This window comes from Pygocentrus nattereri, chromosome 15 (genome assembly GCF_015220715.1).
Source record: "Pygocentrus nattereri isolate fPygNat1 chromosome 15, fPygNat1.pri, whole genome shotgun sequence".
NCBI lineage: Eukaryota > Metazoa > Chordata > Actinopteri > Characiformes > Serrasalmidae > Pygocentrus > Pygocentrus nattereri.
In genome coordinates this window covers 33,960,460-33,978,954 of record NC_051225.1, presented here as the reverse complement: position 1 = coordinate 33,978,954, position 18,495 = coordinate 33,960,460, and the positions used below count along the sequence as shown (strand labels likewise).

At 39.3% G+C, this 18,495-nt stretch overlaps 1 protein-coding gene across 9 annotated transcripts in view; it reads right to left on the bottom strand.

Moving 5' to 3' along the window:
- Window positions 1–10,378: 10,378 nt before the first annotated feature.
- The window catches only part of LOC108428485 (A-kinase anchor protein 13), a 96,724-nt gene continuing 88,607 nt past the window's right edge, over window positions 10,379–18,495 (bottom strand). For 8 of the 9 annotated variants that reach the window (XM_017699521.2, XM_037545170.1, XM_037545168.1 and 5 more), the window contains 3 exons: window positions 17,416–17,844; window positions 14,915–15,215; window positions 10,379–12,846 (listed from right to left, as the gene is read on the bottom strand). In XM_017699521.2, coding sequence (XP_017555010.1) covers window positions 12,788–12,846; window positions 14,915–15,215; window positions 17,416–17,844 — 789 coding nt within the window. In that variant the 3' untranslated portion in view covers window positions 10,379–12,787. The remainder of the gene's footprint in view (window positions 12,847–14,914; window positions 15,216–17,415; window positions 17,845–18,495) is intronic. The other variant, XM_037545169.1, reaches the window with a different exon arrangement.

The window sequence follows — 18,495 nt, the reverse complement described above, 5'->3', positions numbered from 1 at the left end:
CTGATCTTACTGCAACTTCACTCTAGTAAATCTGTATTTACACAAATAGATTGACATCTTGTACATCTTATATCCACACCCTGTACGATCTGGAAGATTTCTATAACAATATTCTATCCCCTGTTTACCTGCATCTCATTTATTATCTACCTCAGACTATCTGCACATACGGAATGTGAACAACAGCACATTTCATAGTTTTATTTCATAACTTATTACTGTACAACTGTACATTGGAATAGTGCAATATTAGTGTATATTGTGTATAAAGTGTACATTCAGAGTCAGTGTATATATATTTCTTTTTCTTCGATATTTATATATTTTTTTGTATTTAAATTCTATAAGGGGGCTACGCACCTAAGTTTTTCACTCACTTTCCACCTGTGTAAATGTGATGTGATTTGATTTGATTTGGATTCTTCATGGCATGGATTCCACACAATATTGGAAACATACCTTTGAGATACTTGTCCATTGTTGACATGATTCCATCATGCAATTCCTGCATATTTTTATTCTGTGAATCTTCCATTCTTCCACATCCCAGCGGTGTTTTATTGCATTCAGATCCTGGGAGGCTGGGAAGGCCACTGAAGAACGGTGAACTCATCATGTTCGCAAAACCTATTTGCTTTATGACATGGTGCATTGTCATACTTGAAGTAGCCAGTGCATGGGTAAACTGGCCATGAAGGGATGCACATCGTCAACAACAATACTGAAATACGCTGTGACATTCACACCACCTCCACCAGCCTGGACTAGACAGGTTGGGTCCATATATTCATGCTCTTAGCACCAAATATTTTCAGGCTTCAACTGTCCAGCTTTGGTGAGCCTGTGCCCACTGCAGCCTCCACTTTCTGTTCTTGGCTGACAGAAGTGTAACCTGATATGGTCTGCTGTTGCAGCCCATCTACCCCAACATTTAACATGCTGAGATGGTTTTCTGCTTACCACAATTGTACAGAGTGGTTCTCTGAGATACTGTAGACTTTCTGTCAGCTTGAACCAGTCTGGCCATTCTCTGTTGACCTCTCATCAACAAGTCGTTTCCATCCATTTTTCCTTTATTACACCATTGTTTATGAACTCTAGAGACTGTTGTGTGTAGAATTCCAAGGAAATCAGAAATCAGCAGTTGCAGAAATACTCAAATCAGCCCGTGTGGCACCAACCTCCGTGCCACAGATCACATTTTTTCCCCATTCTGATGGTCGTTATAAACATTACTTCCTGAAGCTGTTGGCTTGTAACTGCCTGATTTTATGCACAGCACTGCTGCCACAAGATTGTCTCATTAGATAATTGCATGAATGAGTAGGTATAATTCCAAATAAAGCACTCGGTGCGTGTACATCCAACTACAAAATGACAGCTTCAGAGATCTACACAGCTTAATGAATGGCCATGTTAACACACATTACTGATCTAGAAACAGCAGTCCTACTTAGAGAGCCTTCTTTGAGAAGATCCTGACCTCTGAGTGCATACTTGAGATCATCCATTAAATGAAATAAAAGCAGAAAGCTCTCTGGGCTCCCTGGAGTTCACCACCACAGTGATAACCAAGACCACTGGAACATTATGAAAAGGGACATCAGAGTATTACAGTCCATCCCAGCAGACCCTATTAGGCGCATCTGAAGTATCAACTATGCAGACTTGGAAAGTGGAGCCTTAAAAAGTCTTTTGTAAACTGAAACGTTGGAATAAATCTACATTAACATACAAGCATCGGTTCTTTGAAAGGAAAGCAGCCAAGAATAAGTGCTAAATTGCCTGCCTGCACTGATACAATGCTACAATTGCCAAAGTGATTTTTTCATTTCTTTCATTTACAGCAATCAATGATGCATTGGCAATTTAAAGAGGTACAATTAATGACATTAATCTGGGACAGGAAGATAAAGATAAAAATATGCGGCGGTAAATAATTACTGCAGTCAATGCTCAAAGGATGCAGCCGCCAGGTAAATCTGCCTCGTTCTGTGCTGAGAAAGCATCTGTGCTCTGAGTAAGACTACACTAAATAAATGGAGTAAAACAAGAAATGATCTGTTTAAGATTTTGTTAAAATTTGAAAAAAGGTATCATTGTTTCAGTGTTGTATCTACCTAACTGTAGGCTCGAGTGTGTTAGCCAAGCTTGGAGCAGTCTGCAGTGCTAAAATTAGCCATACTGCCCCTTGGGTTGGTTATTTCAACCCACGGATCTGGAGGCTTTTCCTGATGTAATCATTTAATCCAATATATTCATGAAACACATAACAGCCACGAAGCAAAACTAACCACAAAACCTATAGAGGAATGAACAAAACAAACATTTGTGTGCTGGCCATTCATTTTGTAAGCAGACAGTAGATTTTATGATTAGGTGTTTATTTAATATTTGAATGAATCGGCCAGAATTGTCTGACAAACTACAGCACTGTTCATATGTTAGAGACCACCTTTCATTTATTTAATATCAAGCCAAAGCAGCCAGCATGTCCAGGTTGCTCATTATTCAGGAGATAGTTTTAAGAAATATCTTTATAAGATAATCCACTTGCACAAGGAAAGAAAATTGGAAAGAACATTCGTTTGCAAAACTGGAATTTAAAAAATGATTAAAAGCTACAGAGAAAATGAGACTCGTAACCACGACCTGGTAGACACCAAAACTGTCCCCATCAGATAAACAGCACTTAAAGCTTCCATCTTTGTGACAGAGGGGCGAAAATCAAGCTGCTTCGGATCTGAAATCACCCAGAGGTGTTTCTGTCCATCCTTCCGCTGTGAGAAGACACATCAGCACTATGGGTCTGAAATTATGTGTAGCTGTCAAGAAGACCTCAATAAGAAAACAAAGAAGCTGAACAATGGACTGACCACCCCAGAGTCCAGAGCTCAGCATCACTGAATGTGTTTGGGATTACTTGGATTGTGAGAAGCTGAAAATACAACAACTTCTAACTTCTAAGCAACAGGACATGCTGGCTGCTTTGGCTGGAAATTACATTAAATAAAGTAAAGGGTGGGCTCTCACAGTGCTTTAGTTGGTCTTGTAGTAAGATCACCAGTAAGATTTGCTGTGACAAGGAAATCTATGCAGAGGTTGAGAAGAACCTTGATGTGTAAAAGCAACCTGTAGCACATTGATTTTGGTGTTCTGGGTGATTCAGCCAAATTTTAAACAAACATCTACTTGGGAATGTCTTCTGAACTTTGCCTGCAGATTTCTTTGGAAATTTGAAAGCGAATCTCCTGAAAAGAATGGAAACTGTGATAAAGGTAAGGAGTGGACACATTAAATACTGAAAAAAAATTATATTGTACACTGATCAGGCATAACATTATGACCATGTCCTTTTGTCTATGCTCTTTGTCCATTTTATCAGCTCCACTTACTCTATAGGTGCACTTTGTAGTTCTACAGTTACAGACTGTAGTCCATCTGTTTCTCTGCTTACTTCGTCAGCTCCATTCAACCCTGTTCTTCAGTGGTCAGGACCCCCATGGACCCTCACAGAGCAGGTACTATTTGGGTGGTGGATCATTCTCAGCACTGCAGTAACACTGATGTGGTGGTGGTGTGTTGGTGTGTGTTGCCATGGTCTGAGCGGATCAGACACAGCAGTGCTGCTGGAGTTTTTAAACACTGTGTCCACTCACTGTCCACTCTATTACCTTGTCAGTCCACCTTGTAGAGTCAGAGACGACAGCTCATCTGCTGCTGCAGTTTGTGTTGGTCATCCTCTAGTCCTTCATCAGTGGTCACAGAACGCTGCCCACAGGACGCTGGTTGGTGGTTGGTGGACTATTCTCAGTCCAGCAGTGACACTGAGGTGTTTAAAAGCTCGAGCAGCACTGCTGTGTCTGATCCACTCAGACCAGCACAACACATACTAACACACCAAGAAAATGGTTTTTGAAACTTTAGCAATTGAAACTTTAGCAATGTTTTCTTTCTACTTTAAACTTAATACAGAAAGTTGACACGGGCCCTAAAATAATATATGATTGTTTATTTATTCATGTTTTTACTGGTGTAATTTCATTTGCATTAGTATAATTACAGCCAAAGGCCCAATCCTATTTCACCCCTCGCCCCTAATACCTAACTCTTACCCCTCTGTTATGCCTAGGGGTAGGTTGTCCTGAGTCTTCTTAAGACAGGGAGAAGTGTTAGCACTACATGGCCCTCCAAATTGAGGTTTTTCCAGAGACAAACTCCAAACAGAGTGTTTTCAGAAAAAAAAAGAAAAACCAGCAAGATGGCTGCACAGCAACCAAAGAAACCCACAAATGTGACTATTTTCTCTGTTAAGTTACGGCAACCATTGTATTATCTTAATTTAATGTCATTTTAATGTATTCTGGTCTAATTAAAACTCTTGTTATACCTTAGTAGTTACATTCTGGCGCCTCAGGCATCAGAACTACTGCACTATATAAGGTGGAACGGGACATTTCGAACAAGAAGCCGGTGGATATCCGACTTTAGCCTCATATCACTTTGAAAGCATATGGTTCCCTAAATGTAACTAAAGCCCAGCAGTGAGGTTGTTCAATTTTGCCCTCCTCTGCAGACTGGCAGGGTCACCCACAGAGCATCACTAGTAGCCTAATAATGAAGTAATGCTCTTCTTTATTTGAGGGTCCCATTTTATAGGGAAGATTTCAACCACTAGAACTTGTAACTCAGTTCCAAGCGGCAAAGTGACACAAGGGGTAGGTGTAAAAATGAGAAATGGAATTAGACCCAAGTAGATCAAATAAATTAACAGTTATCTCCGTAGGATGATGAAGCCTTATTGCTTTAGCTTGGACGCCACACTGGCTATAGCCAATGAGTCTCACACAAAATTGGAATGAAGCAGCACAAAAAACCTTAAACAATCCAAATGTAAAGCGCCATTTCCCCCATCCTTCCCCAGGATGGTAAACAAATCCTTCAAAGGCCACTCACCTAAAAAAGCATTCAGAGATCCTGTGAATGCGCTCGGCCTACCTGAGATCCGGCCTGACTGTTACCTTAGCAACAGGTTTCGTGGCTCCATAACCAACAGTTGGCAACCAGTTGCACTGCTACAGAGCCAGCAGCTGCCGGTGGAGGCACAGAGGAGACAGATTGCGTTGGAAGGAGCACTTTGCACACACTGAGCAAATCTGATTCCGTTTGGCAGAGGAGACAAGCGAGGACTATCACTGATGTTAGTTGGAAGAGCTGCTTTCATCTCAGCTCGGGCCTTTGGAAAACGGATCAAAGAAATAATACCGTCATTTATCGATCATGGGAAGAGAAGAGTCAAGTGCTGACATTGAGGACCGTTCTCAACATTTTGTGATTTCTGTCTTGTTATTGTGTCATGTTGTGTTTAAAAATACCATCTACTTCTGTAATGCAATCTGTAATTGAGAACCACAGCAGCCTTAAACATTTGATTTAAAAATGAGCTAAAATGTACCTTCTCGATGAACTAGCAGTGATTGGTTGCGTACACAATGTTCCACTTAAAGCAGACATTGCTGATCAGCCAAGACATGTTTGGCCTCTGCATTTTGCTGCTTTAGTTTAGAACTGGAGCTAAGAGGCTAACAATGCTAACACACACTACAAGCCAATAGTCACCAAAGTCTTTTCTGTAACTACATCCTCAAAACTTCTCTCAGCCTGTTCGAACTGCATCCAGCTCTTTATTAAGGTCACACAGATGTGTCGACGTGGTTTAGGACTCAGTACGTCTTACTGTGAACTAAACCTCACCGTGTAGCTGAACGCTGAGTGCAGAGACTATATAGTCTCCTTTACGTGCACACATGATCATCAGGAATATGAACGGTTCATCTTTTTTTGAACTGAAGATGTGAGCTTATAAAACAAAATGTGACCTAGCATCCGATGTGTGGAGTGAGAAATGGCTACAAATGGAAAAGTTTGTAGTTTGAGCAAGTTGAGAGACATTTTTGGGATGTATTTGCAGACTATTTGGGTGACTATTGACTTATAGTGTTATCAACATTAGCCTTTTTGTGATCAATTTCCACTTCGCTTTATATTACATTGTTAAGGGTGGGGAAAGACAATACACTCTCAGAAAACAAGGTACGACACTGTCACTGGGGCAGTACCCCTCTTGTCACTGTGGTGGGACCCTCAGGGGTACATCTCAGTACCTTTAGTCAGGGAACATAAAATAGAAATGATATTTTCTAAGTTGTATTGACTCCACACACACCCCGTCTCGTCTCCCGGCTTTTATTTTATTGTTCTCTTTTAAAACATTAGTTAAAAGATACAAATGTCTGCTTTTCCACTAGGAAAAACTTATTTAAGGTTCACAACTGGACCTTAAAACCACTGCTGTACCTTTGAGGGTACAATTACACTGTTTGTACCTTGGTGAACCAATCATGTACCTGCATGGTACCTTTATTTCTAACAGTGTACATAAACAACTAGACAACTGAACAACATAATTTAATTTAACAGCCTGCCGCCATCAGGAAGAAGACTGCGGAGTCTCCGGGCCAGGACCAGCAGACTGGGGGACAGCTTCATCCACCAGGCTGTTAGGATGCTCAACTCTCTCCCTAGTTTTTTTTAGTGTCACACTTTTCCTCTTCATGGGGTCTGAGAGTAACACAATTTCAGTACACTGTACATGTCCTGTACATAATATAGTATTGAAAATAAAGCTGACTTGACGACTTAATCGGAAACTTAATAGAGTCGTATAAATTCTTCCAGTTTCTTATTGTTAACTGTTTTGCCTTGTTGACCTTTGCTGTAAGATATTCCATTTGAACTACATTTTGAAAACTAGGTATCCAGATTTCATAGCTGAAAGCTGTGGGCCAATCCAAAGTTGCAAGGCAGTTTTCTTGGTAGCTGTAAAACCTGCCACCAGCATCCTTCACTGAATCTAAGAAAACTGAACGCTTGAATCGTTTAAATTAGTTAAACTAGTAATAAGTTATAAGTGTGGCAGCAGTGGAGAGCTGAGATCAAGAACTTTAGATAATACAGGCTGTCTACTGCCGAGGTACATGTATCTACTACTTTAGAACATTCCTAGAACATATGCATAAATGTATCAGAGTTACAAATATTACAGGTGTAACTAGAAAGCAACATTAGCCTTGAAGTTCCAATGCTAAACTAAAAAACAACATATGGACACTATATGTCTCGGATAATCAACTAAAACTGTTTATTCGAAGTTTCGCCAAATTTTATTTTAAGTTCTCTCACTGTTCTTTCTAAAAATTAGCCTGATGAATGCACCAACATGTATTTTATTATTCGCCACTTCTGAAGGGCTGATCATGTTCTTGTTTTCTATTGTTCAGTTAAGTCTGTTTTCATTGCCTGCCCTTTTTTGAAATTAAATTACCTTTTTACAAATGAAATGAATCATTACTTTGTAACCAAAGTAATTGAAAGTGGCAGTGCTGTATGAAACATGTCAAACTGGCCCATTCCAAATATACTCACTCACTGAGAGGCTGTTCAGCTCTTGCCTAAGGTCTATTAATGAAGTAAAAGGAGAGCATATGTGAAAGGCTTTGGTCTGAGCTCAGGTCACGCTATGCAGGAGTAGAAGAACGTTCTTCATGTCGGTGTGAATGAGAAGTCGCGGTGCATTTCTGTTTTGTGTTGTGCTGTTTTTGTGAGTAAAACCAGAGAGTTTATAAAAGATACAAGGACTATGGTGAAACATGGCATCAGGGAGGTTCTTTCAGCTAGTTTTAGCTAAATGATGAAAATCACTGGAACACACAGCCTCAGGGGCTGGCTTATTGTTTTCCTAAAACAGTGGATAACATAGATCATTGCACCGTGTTCAAGAAACGTTCTACATGCTCATTTTATTTGCTTTAACATTTAGTTACTCATTAGGACCTTTGTTGTGAAGGGGGGATTGCCTTTCTTCGCTGTGTTTATGCATAAAGCAGGAAGATCTCAGCAGTCTAACAGTGAAGGCCTAGAAAGCAAAGCGAGGCTCTTAGCGAGGCTTAGAGTGAACTGTTAGACCGAGCTCTGTGTGTACCGCGTGACTGTGGCTGACTACGGCCTCTAATAAAGCACGACTTGCATAAGCTGCGTCTTCCTTAACAGCGGTGAACACTACATTATGATAAAAGAAAGATTAAAGAAATACTGAGTTATTTTTAAAAATACCTGACAAACAATTATTATTACCAAGACATGTAGTTCCTTTATGGTACATTATTCTTGCTGAGCCACCAAGGACTTCTGAAAGAGAACTGTCTAGTCACCCATCATATGTCGCAGTCATTTCATGGACTTTAGAAAAACCATAATATAGCACTGTTCGGTTTAAATAGCCATTTAGGATTCTGCCATGTGTGTACAATCCCGCAACTGACAAATATGCTACCTTCAAGTCGTGTTTACAATATCGCACATGAACGGCACCACAATGTTGTATCTACTAGCTGAATGTTGGGGGCATTTCTGCAATTTCCCCCTGGGATCAATAAAGGAATCTGAATCTGAATCAGCAAAAACACAATGGTAGCCGCTGACAGTTGTTTTGTACACTGGTTGTATTTCAGTTATTCAGCAGTAACGCTGCAGGCTAAAATCATCCACATGCCTAAATACAAAGAGCACATATTATGTGATGTTTACTCCTTTTCTGCTTAATGCAGACTGGATAAAAACATTACTCTTTTCATAAGCTTATCTTCTTCTGCTTATCATTTTGTTGCAAAAAGATTGACTCGCTTTAATAAAATAATACACACATAAATGAAAAAGCTTTTTCCAACTTCTGAGAACTTTTAGGCAGCAATAGTGCAGTATTTGAGTGTACACTGTTAGAAATAAAGGTACCACACAGGTACATGATTCGCTCATCAAGGTACAAACAGTGTAAACGTTCCCTCAAAGGTACAACAGTGGTTTTAAGGTCCAATTGTATACCTTAAATAAGCATTTCCCAGTGGAAAAGTAGATATTTGTATCTCTTTATAAACTATTTTTTAAAAACAGAACCATTTAAGACGATAAGACGGGGTGTGTGGAGTCAGTACAGCTTATTATGGTACAGTTATGTTCCATGACTAAATGTACTGAGATGTACCCCTGAGGGTCCCACCCCCGTGATAAGAAGGGTACTGCCCCAGTGACAGTGTCGTACCTTTTTTTCTGAGAGTGTAGAAGCCAGAATTTCTTAACTTACATTAAAGACCACTATAAAGGGAGAGGGCTGAGATTCAGTCTGGGTTTGATGCTACTTGAGGCAGATCGGATGAAAACACGGGACATTTAAAGCGTGTGAGGCATTCAAGTGGCATTCTTTAGTCTTTTATACCGCAGTTTTACAGCAAATCATAGAGTAAGTACTTAAATTAAAAGCATGTGATATTAGTGGCAGAGTTGTTTAGCCTGTTAGCTTGCTGATCAGCCGAGTTCTAGGTAGAAACAATAAGTTGTCAGCCCCTCAGTTCAAAGGTGAAAGATGAAAAATATTTATATGATGCTAAAGTTGAGTGTTGAAGTAACATGTCAATGAACGAACAGAAGGATGAATGATGTCTGTACAGATAAAATACAGACAAACGAATGGGCGACAGGCAGCTACAGACAGGCGGTCTATCCTGCAGGCTTTTGGTTATGCTGGATTAACTTTAGCTCACTAAGTTTCTTTCAATGAAACCATGTTTTGTGGGCGGGGCCAGAGACACAGCCTTGTGATTGGTCACAGGAATGCTTACGAAAGTGTTACCCAAGATTAGGACCGCCCAGTTTACATAAGGAAAAATATGGTGAAATATATCGGTCATTTATTGGTCATTGGAACATTATTTAAAGGCTTTACTTGTACATGTTTACTGTTTACCTGCAAGAACAAGATTAACCTAATTAGAACGGAACTGGTTTCACGCTTCATCTATACACTCGGTGGTCCATCTGAGCAGTGTTACAGTCCAGGATTTCTCGATTAACAGCAGAAGGATTTTTCGTGACTTGGCACAGTAACAAGGAACTAAGTTGTAGTGAGGTCATAGGTGTGAGTACGTCTTTCCTATATAGAAAAAAATATATGTAAAGTGTTTTTTTATCAAATACATTTGAAAATGAATAAAAATAGCAAAAAATAAAGTACTTTTAAATTGCTAAATGTACTTTGGTGTTTGAAACACATTTAGAATGAAACAATATATTTGAAATGCATATGACATAAAATATTAAAAGGTTTGATTTCAGGTTGACTTTAAAACCAATTTAAATCTGAGTAAAACGGCAACTTCTTCAACTCACTGAACACTTAAAAAGATGGTAACAGGCTAATATCTTTGTTTTTGAACAAAGGGAGAACAGAAATCAGAGATAAAGTAAATGAAAAGTCAGACATTAAAACATTTAAACATGTTATAGATTTATTATTTTGAGGTCATTACATTTCTGCCTCCAAATAAGGGATCACAGATAAATAGACTTCTTACAAAATAGTGAAATTAACCACAACTTAAACAAACACATGTTCCATTCTTATACAGTTAACATCTTTCACAAATTATTTACACAATATTACTTTTGCCCTTTTTTACATAATTTAGCAAGAAAACAATACTGTACCTTGAAGTACAGTAGAAGTATTTCTTACTTTTTTTTAAACAAAAGGTTTGAAACCTGCGCTCCTGAGAAAATGCTGGGTTTGACTTTAGTGCATTTCATCATTCGTTTAAGGCTACGCAACTGTACTTTTATAAACAATTTAAAAATACACTAATTGACAATTCCCTGCTTGTTCTTATGGAAATAAAAGGGGTAGCCTGTGAAACTGCACGTCCTGAATTTCGTAAGGCCATAGAGGAATCATCTCCATAAAACTATGCACTACAAAAAATGTGATTCCCTTTTTGCACACAAGGACCATCATATCTCATCACTGTGTACTGCCTGCACTGCCACTCAGCTCTAGCCTGCAGGGGTGAAATTCAAATGGGGCATTAAAAAAAATACCTGAAATGCTGGAATCAAAAGAAATTAAAAATAGAATCTGTCGCCCCCTGCTGGTAGAGTCTACTCAGTGCAAGCTAATGCAATCCGAATAAGATAACAGCTCAAGTGTGGTTTTGATATCAATATTAGGTCATATACTCGATTACAAAGCATACATTTCCTTCATGGGAAAAACAAATCAACCACTACAAAAACAAACTGGCCTGTGGAGCATCTCAGCGTAAATAGAAACATTCCTTTGAAACCTCTTCCACTGAAATCTAGCAGGGTGTACATTTTGGTGCATGATGAAATACACAGACACTTTGAGCAAAGTACACGGGGTAAATAAAAGTTGCCTGGGGGTTATTCTGGCTTTAAGGTGCAGAACTATATGTTTAGGTGCATCTGTGCTAAAACGATAAGTGCACAGAGCTGATACAGTATTCCATGGGTGCTGCATTTTCATGTGCAGATGGTACCTGTCCAGCAGGTAATTCACCTTTTACGACTCCTATTGTATTTAGTTTTTTAGCATTTGTGATTTTTTTTGTTAGAATTATGACAAGATTACGAGCATTTCCTCCACTGTATTTGGAACTACACACTGTTATGAATTCTTCATACAGTGTAACATGGGGTGGCACCAATATTTAAAAGGAAATCCCACTATTTTTAAAATGGTTAAGATGTGACTTTATGCGAAATGATCCGTTCTAGAGAATATTCAGAATTGTTCACAGTGGTGGTGATGAATTCTCCCTCACAGAGAGCTGACACTGTTTTACTATAGTTTTGAGTAAGTTTCGCTTTAAAACATCTTTTTTCAAATCAATTCATGGCATTACATGAATTGATTTTACAATTCAATACATACAAAGTCTTGTGAGGTCAAGTACCCAAAGAAAGCTAATTTTAGATTTTTGACATTTTGATTTTCCTGCCTTCTGCCCGATGACCGCTGGGATAGGCTCCAGCATCCCCCCCACAACCCTGACGGAGAAGCGGCTTAGAAAATGAATGGATGGATGGATGGATGGATTTTACTGTCATCAACATTACATTAACTCCTGACACTTGTACATGCACTGGTTATCTTCGGTGAAAAATGACTATATCTGTGTTATACACTCCGTGACCCCTGGTTCCTATCACCACCACTGTGAAGAAGAGTTACTATGCTCCATTTCATACCAAAGTCTCATCTTAGTGACTGACTTGTGGAGAAATTTAAAAAATCTCCCTAATAGACTTGCTTGGCTCCATGAAGTCTGCAGCGACTGTCATTTTGGTGACCGTGATCATACTGGCTGTATTGTGTAAAGTGCTTGGTGGGTTTAAAACAAAAGTCAAAGCTCTCTTAGAAGGAAGGTGTTCTCAGACAGCTGTCTAATCAAAAGAGAATGGCCTTCTAGTCAACTACTATTATTCTGATACAGACAGACTATTCATTTTTTCTTTTAATAAAAGGGAAGACACTCCAAAAATCTTTCCTATATTTTGTCATCTGGGATGACTATAGATTTTAGGGGCAAGTAAATAGAGTGAACTGAGGTCAGATTTGTGAAGTCCATTTGAGTTGGTAACATTCGAAAGTGACTGTCACTCTGTGAATTGCACATACAAAAATGTCCCACATATACGCACGCGTATGCCGGACATGGAAAGGTTTCAGGGCAAATTCACCCTAATTAGCGTGGCACTATGTGCCAGGGACACGGCGGGGGCACTTTGGCAGGCATCCTGCGTAGAGTTACATTCAGCTGGTGCAGATAGCTTAGAGAAAAAGGGAATTGTGGGCTGATTGAAAATGAAGGCCAAGTCAGCAGAAGAAAATCTCTCCATCCAGCGGAGGCTCTGTCAGTGGCAGCAGATGGGATTCTGTACAGAGATGGCAGAGGTGACCTTTACAATCAGTGAAACTGAATCAACACTTGACAAATGCTAAACTTCCAGGTAATCATAGCTGATGTCTCTATGTAGGAGAAAGTCCTTGATTGAAGTGGAAAAACAAATAATCTTGGCTGTGTTGACAGTGTAAAAGCCCAGTAAATCAACTGGAATAAAAAGATATTGTTGGTGTCCTGACAAAATTTGACATTTTTAAAAATAAAATTAAAGGGACACTCCAACCCCAACCAAAATAAAAATGTAACCAGTGATATACTGTCACACTGTGTCCTTGTATATAGGTGAAATGACCATAAAGCCTTGAGTCTATTGTAAATATGTCTCTGCACATGCATCAGTGGTGCTGCAGTAGCGAGATTTCTTAGTTTAAAGATGATGAAAGACTGTTCAAGATGAATCTTGAAGTTGGAGGGGAAACCTAGAGCTGTCTTCATTACAATGGCGAGAATGGAGAATTATTATCAGATAAGGATACTGTTAAACTTTGGATCTTTAACCACCTCTACTCAGCCTGCCTGCTTTATTTGATTTTAGTTGTTAACTAATGATGTGCTACCTCACTTGTCTATTGTCTGTTTAGAATATATATAGTCCTTTTTCTTTTCTTTTTTTTATACTTTTTTTCCTTAAATCTGCACTTTACATATTTTAGCCTTATGTTTAATTGTTTTGTATGTAGAAAGTGTTGTTGGATTGCTGCTCAATTTCGTTGTACACTGTGCAATGACAATAAAGGTATCTTATGTGTGTAATAAGCAAATTTTTAAATGATCCTAGTTGGGTTTCGTTTTAATATATAGTTTAAATTGTAAATATATCGTTTAAATAGTAAAAATTAGTTGCTTACAACTGTAGCTGATTTTAGCTTAAATTAATTATTTACTTTTATTTACTAATTAATTTGTTTTGGGCAGCACGGTGGCGCAGTGGCACAGCGAGAAGGGCCTGGTTTCAGTTCCCCAGCCAGGTGACCAGGGTCCTTTCTGTGTGGAGTTTGCATGTTCCTCCCGTGTCTGCGTAGGTTTCCTCCCTCAGTCCAAAGACATGCAGTCAGGCCATTTGGACGTGCTAAACTGCCCTAGGTATGAATGTGTATGTCTGTCTGTCTGTCTGCCCTGAGATGAACTGGTGACTTGTCCAGTGTGTTTCCTGCCTTATGCCCAACAACTGCTAGGACAGGCTCCAGCGACCTAGAAGGATCAGCAGTTTAGAAAATGCGTGTATTTATTTATTTTTATTGCATACGTTTTAGCGTTCTTTTTCTTTGAGTTGATTAAATTCCATTTGTACTTTTCAGTCCTTGTTTTGTTTTCTTCGTTATACTCATACATGCATGCTTGGCTACATTGTAAATGAGGGTCGCCCTCAGTGTTTTTCAGAGTGATGATGAAAGTGATTTAATTGAATTTACCAAAAAAGCTAAAAGCTAACAAGGTAGCTGTCTATCCAGATATCTGACCTCAGTTTGAGTTCTTTTGAATTTATGCTTTAAAAGAGTAAAAAACTTGTCATCAACTTTTCACTTGTCACCAGTTTGTGCGGGATAAGAATTAAATCACTATGAACTAGCCTATGGATCAGGCAGTCAGGACGGGCAGACAGTACATGGATTCCAAATGAACATGTTATATATTTGCGTGATTCATGATATTGTAGTAAGAGAATACTGAAGAATGAAAACATGAAAACAGTATAAAATCGTGAATTTTGTAAAACTAATGGGGTTGAGGTTTACAATGCTGTGCTACAGAAAACTCTATAACACAACAAAGACTGTTAAATTCTAGTTTAATGTCTATTAAATTTAGAACATGTTTTTCCTCATCCTTTAACGTTACCACATCAGATGTACAAGCTTTTAGTATGATAGTAACAATATGACAAATAGTGCAACAGCCAGATAGTGTTTGGCCAGCTTTAAGTGGAAAGAGAAGGAAATCATAGCAAATTTAACTGCTGTACAAGCATTCTCTGTCATTCTCTGTCATTCCTGATTGCTGCCATTTATGAGCTACATGTAGTTTAAGGTGGAGGTTACCTGCTTCCTGAGAGGGCTTGCTCTTGCTTTTCTTCTTCTTTTTGTCCTTTTTGTCCTTGGTTTTGGTCAGCTGGAGCAGTCGGTTCTGGACCTGCTTATGTCCGTCTGTGCTCATGGCTTTGGGCCCCAGGGAGAAGGGGTTGAGGTTGCGACCCTTGTGTTTGGAGTCCATCCTGGAGAGGGAGTTTTTCCTGGGGCTGGCCGACAGCTCAGCCTCCCCCAGGTCCCGCTCCACTGAGCTGCTGCTTTGGATGTTCAGCGAATCCTCCGAGGTGCTGGAGGGGGTCCTGTTCACGCGCTTCTGGAACAGATGCAATTGGTAGCAATCACAGTTTAAGCTCTTTTGGTGTGCAGTATTTTGGCCTATTCATAGGTTGAGGGTCAGAGACGGGTGCAATACTGTATAAATAATTTAAAGCTTTGTAAAACATTTCTAACGATGAATAACAAATAGGTTTCTTGGACCGTGCACCAATCAATATGCCAACAAGGTTAAGAAAAAGCTGAAAGCACTAACAAAGTGCATTGATTTTTCTAGTAACAAATTCTCAAGAGTGGCACTGTAAGTTTCTAAAGTACTGATCAGACAGGATTTTTTCTGACCTTTATATGAGTAATGTTATCATATTAAAAAGGAACTTAACTATTTTTCAAAAACTTTGTGTAATTAAACAGTTAAGATGTGAACAAAGTCACTCAGAGTGGTTCAGAAATTATAGGAACCAGACATAAGAAGTGTTTAATGGCTCCCTCATAGATAGGTTTCAATTAAAATAGTATATGTTGCCTAGTGCTTGAGACGTTTTATGATAGTTTTTGTAGGGTGTAGGGTGCTTATAAGACAAAATAGCACCCAAATAAAATGTACTACATATAAAATCAATAGCATATACCTATATATCACTAGCTTTACATATAAAAGCTCAAGACATATGTAGCTGGTGGTTTTGGATAGTTAAAAATATCTATATTTGCACTGTGCGTTGTCACCCCTAGTTCCAATCATTAAGTTATTAAGTTTCTCTGCAATGAATTTCACATCAAACCACTGCGAATGACTTTTACATCTCAATTATTGAATTATGATATTAGATTTTGATAAATTGGTGGAATTCTTTGGATGTAAAAATTTCAATGTTACCTCTATACATTACTGAGATATGACTGTACTTCGATTATGCATTGTCACTTTACCAAAATTACTCACTATGCTAACTATGCTACTATGACTCTTTGAACATCTAGATTTCAGTGCTGACCCCTGTACATTTAAGGCCAGTATTTATTGGCTTGATCTGGATCACAGACAAATAAATGATTCACTGAGTGTCTCTACAGAATATTTAACTGCACATCAATTCACAGGGTTGCTTTTTAGAAACCACTCTTTGTAGCTCTACCTTGCTGATGTGCAGATAGAGACGGTCATTTGTTGATGCAGTTTGTGTTAGCTATCCTCTTCCTGTGTTAACTATCCTCTTGTGTTAGCTAGTCCTTCATCAGTAGCTAGTTTCGGACAACAGATCCGCTCTTGTCTGGATATTTTTAGGTCGAACTAGTGGTGACACTGATGTGTGTTAAAAACCTCATCAAAACCACTGTGTCTAGTACACTCCTTCCAGAACCACACACACTCCCATTTCTCTGCCACCTCTCTGCTGAGAAAGAACCACCACCCAAACAATATCTGGTCAACAGCAGTCCTGCGGTCAGAGACCGACCAAGGGTGAAAGGAGAAGAAGGGGGCTGGTAAATTGTGCAATAGTCTGAAACTGTTCAGCTACTGTCATATGCAAACGTTTTGCAGTCCTGTTAAAATGATGTTTTGTTCATTTTCTAAGTGAAAAGAAGTTACACATTCTCACATTTTAATGCACAGTTACTGTTAATTTGCTAAATTTAACATATTGTGGGGAAAAAACAAAATGTGTCCTGTGCAAAAGTTATAAGTTTCATATTTTACTATTTGTTTTTCTCCCATGTGTTAAACTATAAATAAATAAAAAAAGAAATTTAGATATTGTGCTAAAAAAACCTTTTATATTACTTTATTTTATATTATTCTATTGTATATTACTGAGATATATTCATTTTCAAAACTGCAAATTTTATTATTTAAAAAGCAAAATTATTTTGTCTGTAGGTCTAACCTGGTTCCTTTCATTTCCTCATATTTGCACATTACATTGGCCCTCCTGCTTCTTTTTGTCTGTTGCATCTTATCAAATATCAGAAAAAACTATATAAACTATAAAAACTATACACAATATGTGATTCATATTGTGTATCGAGAAAATGTGCTGCAGTATCATGGTGTTTTTGCTGTATCATCCAACCCCTACACTAAAGCTGACTATCTTCTCAGCACTCAATGCAGAGTCCACACAAGGCTACTAACATGATGATTTAGAAGGAACTAAAATCACAGAGATACTCAGATAATGACCCTGATCTCTCCATGTAAAGCTAATCTCATCTGAATAGTAGTTCCTTTAACTCACCTCTGTCTCCCTGATATTCTCCATCTCCCTCTGCATCTGCTCCTTCTCTCTCTCCAGCTTCCTCTGAGAGTCTCTCAGCCTCTCCAGGTCTTTTTGATAATCCTCTTTTCTCCCCTGCAGCTCCCTCCGTGCCTCCTCCAGCTCCCTACGCCTCCTCTGCACCTCATCTTCTTTGGAGTTGAGTATTGACTCCCGGTCCACCAGCTCTTTCTCCCGAGCATCCCACTCTCTCTCTCTGCGCTTCCTCTCCTCGGCGTGTGCGGCCTGTTGGCGCTGCAGTGCAGCAGCCTCCTGTCTGTGACGCTCCAGACTGCGCTGCTTCTCCTGCTCCACCAGAGAGGGCGGCCGCGAGGACGGGCGAGAAGAGGGCCGCTCACTTAAGGACTGCCGCTGGTCCTCGACAAAGGTGTCCTGCTGGACCACCACAGCCTGCATAACACACATAAACAAAGAAAAAAATTGAAGTAGGGCTATACCAGTACAGTCCAGGATTTTACCAGAACTGATCAGCATATACACTACATTGCCAAAAGTATTCGCTCGTCTGTCTTCACACACATATGAATTGAGTGACATCCCATTCTTAATCCATGGGGTTTAAAATGATGTCGGCTCACCCTTTGCAGCTACAACAGCTTCAACTCTTCTACGAAGGCTTTCCACAAGGTTTAGGAGTGTTTATTGGAATTCTTCCATAAGCGCATTTGTGAGGTCAGACACTGATGTTGGACAAGAAGGCCTGACTCTCTACTCTAATTCATCCCTAAGGTGTTCTATCAGGTTGAGGTCAGGACTTTGTGCACACCATTAAAGTTCTTCCACACCAAACTCGCTTATCCATGTCTTTATGCACCTTGCTTTGTGCACTGGTGCACAGTCATGTTTGAATGGGAAGGGGCCATCCCCAAACTGTTTCCACAAAGTTGAGCATGAACTTGTCCAAAATCTCTTGGTCTGCTGAAGTATTAAGAGAGCACAACCAAACACAACTCCTGAAAAACAACCCCACACCAAAATCACCCCTCCACCAAACTTTACACTTGGCACAATGCAGTCAGACAATCATCGTTCTCCTGACAA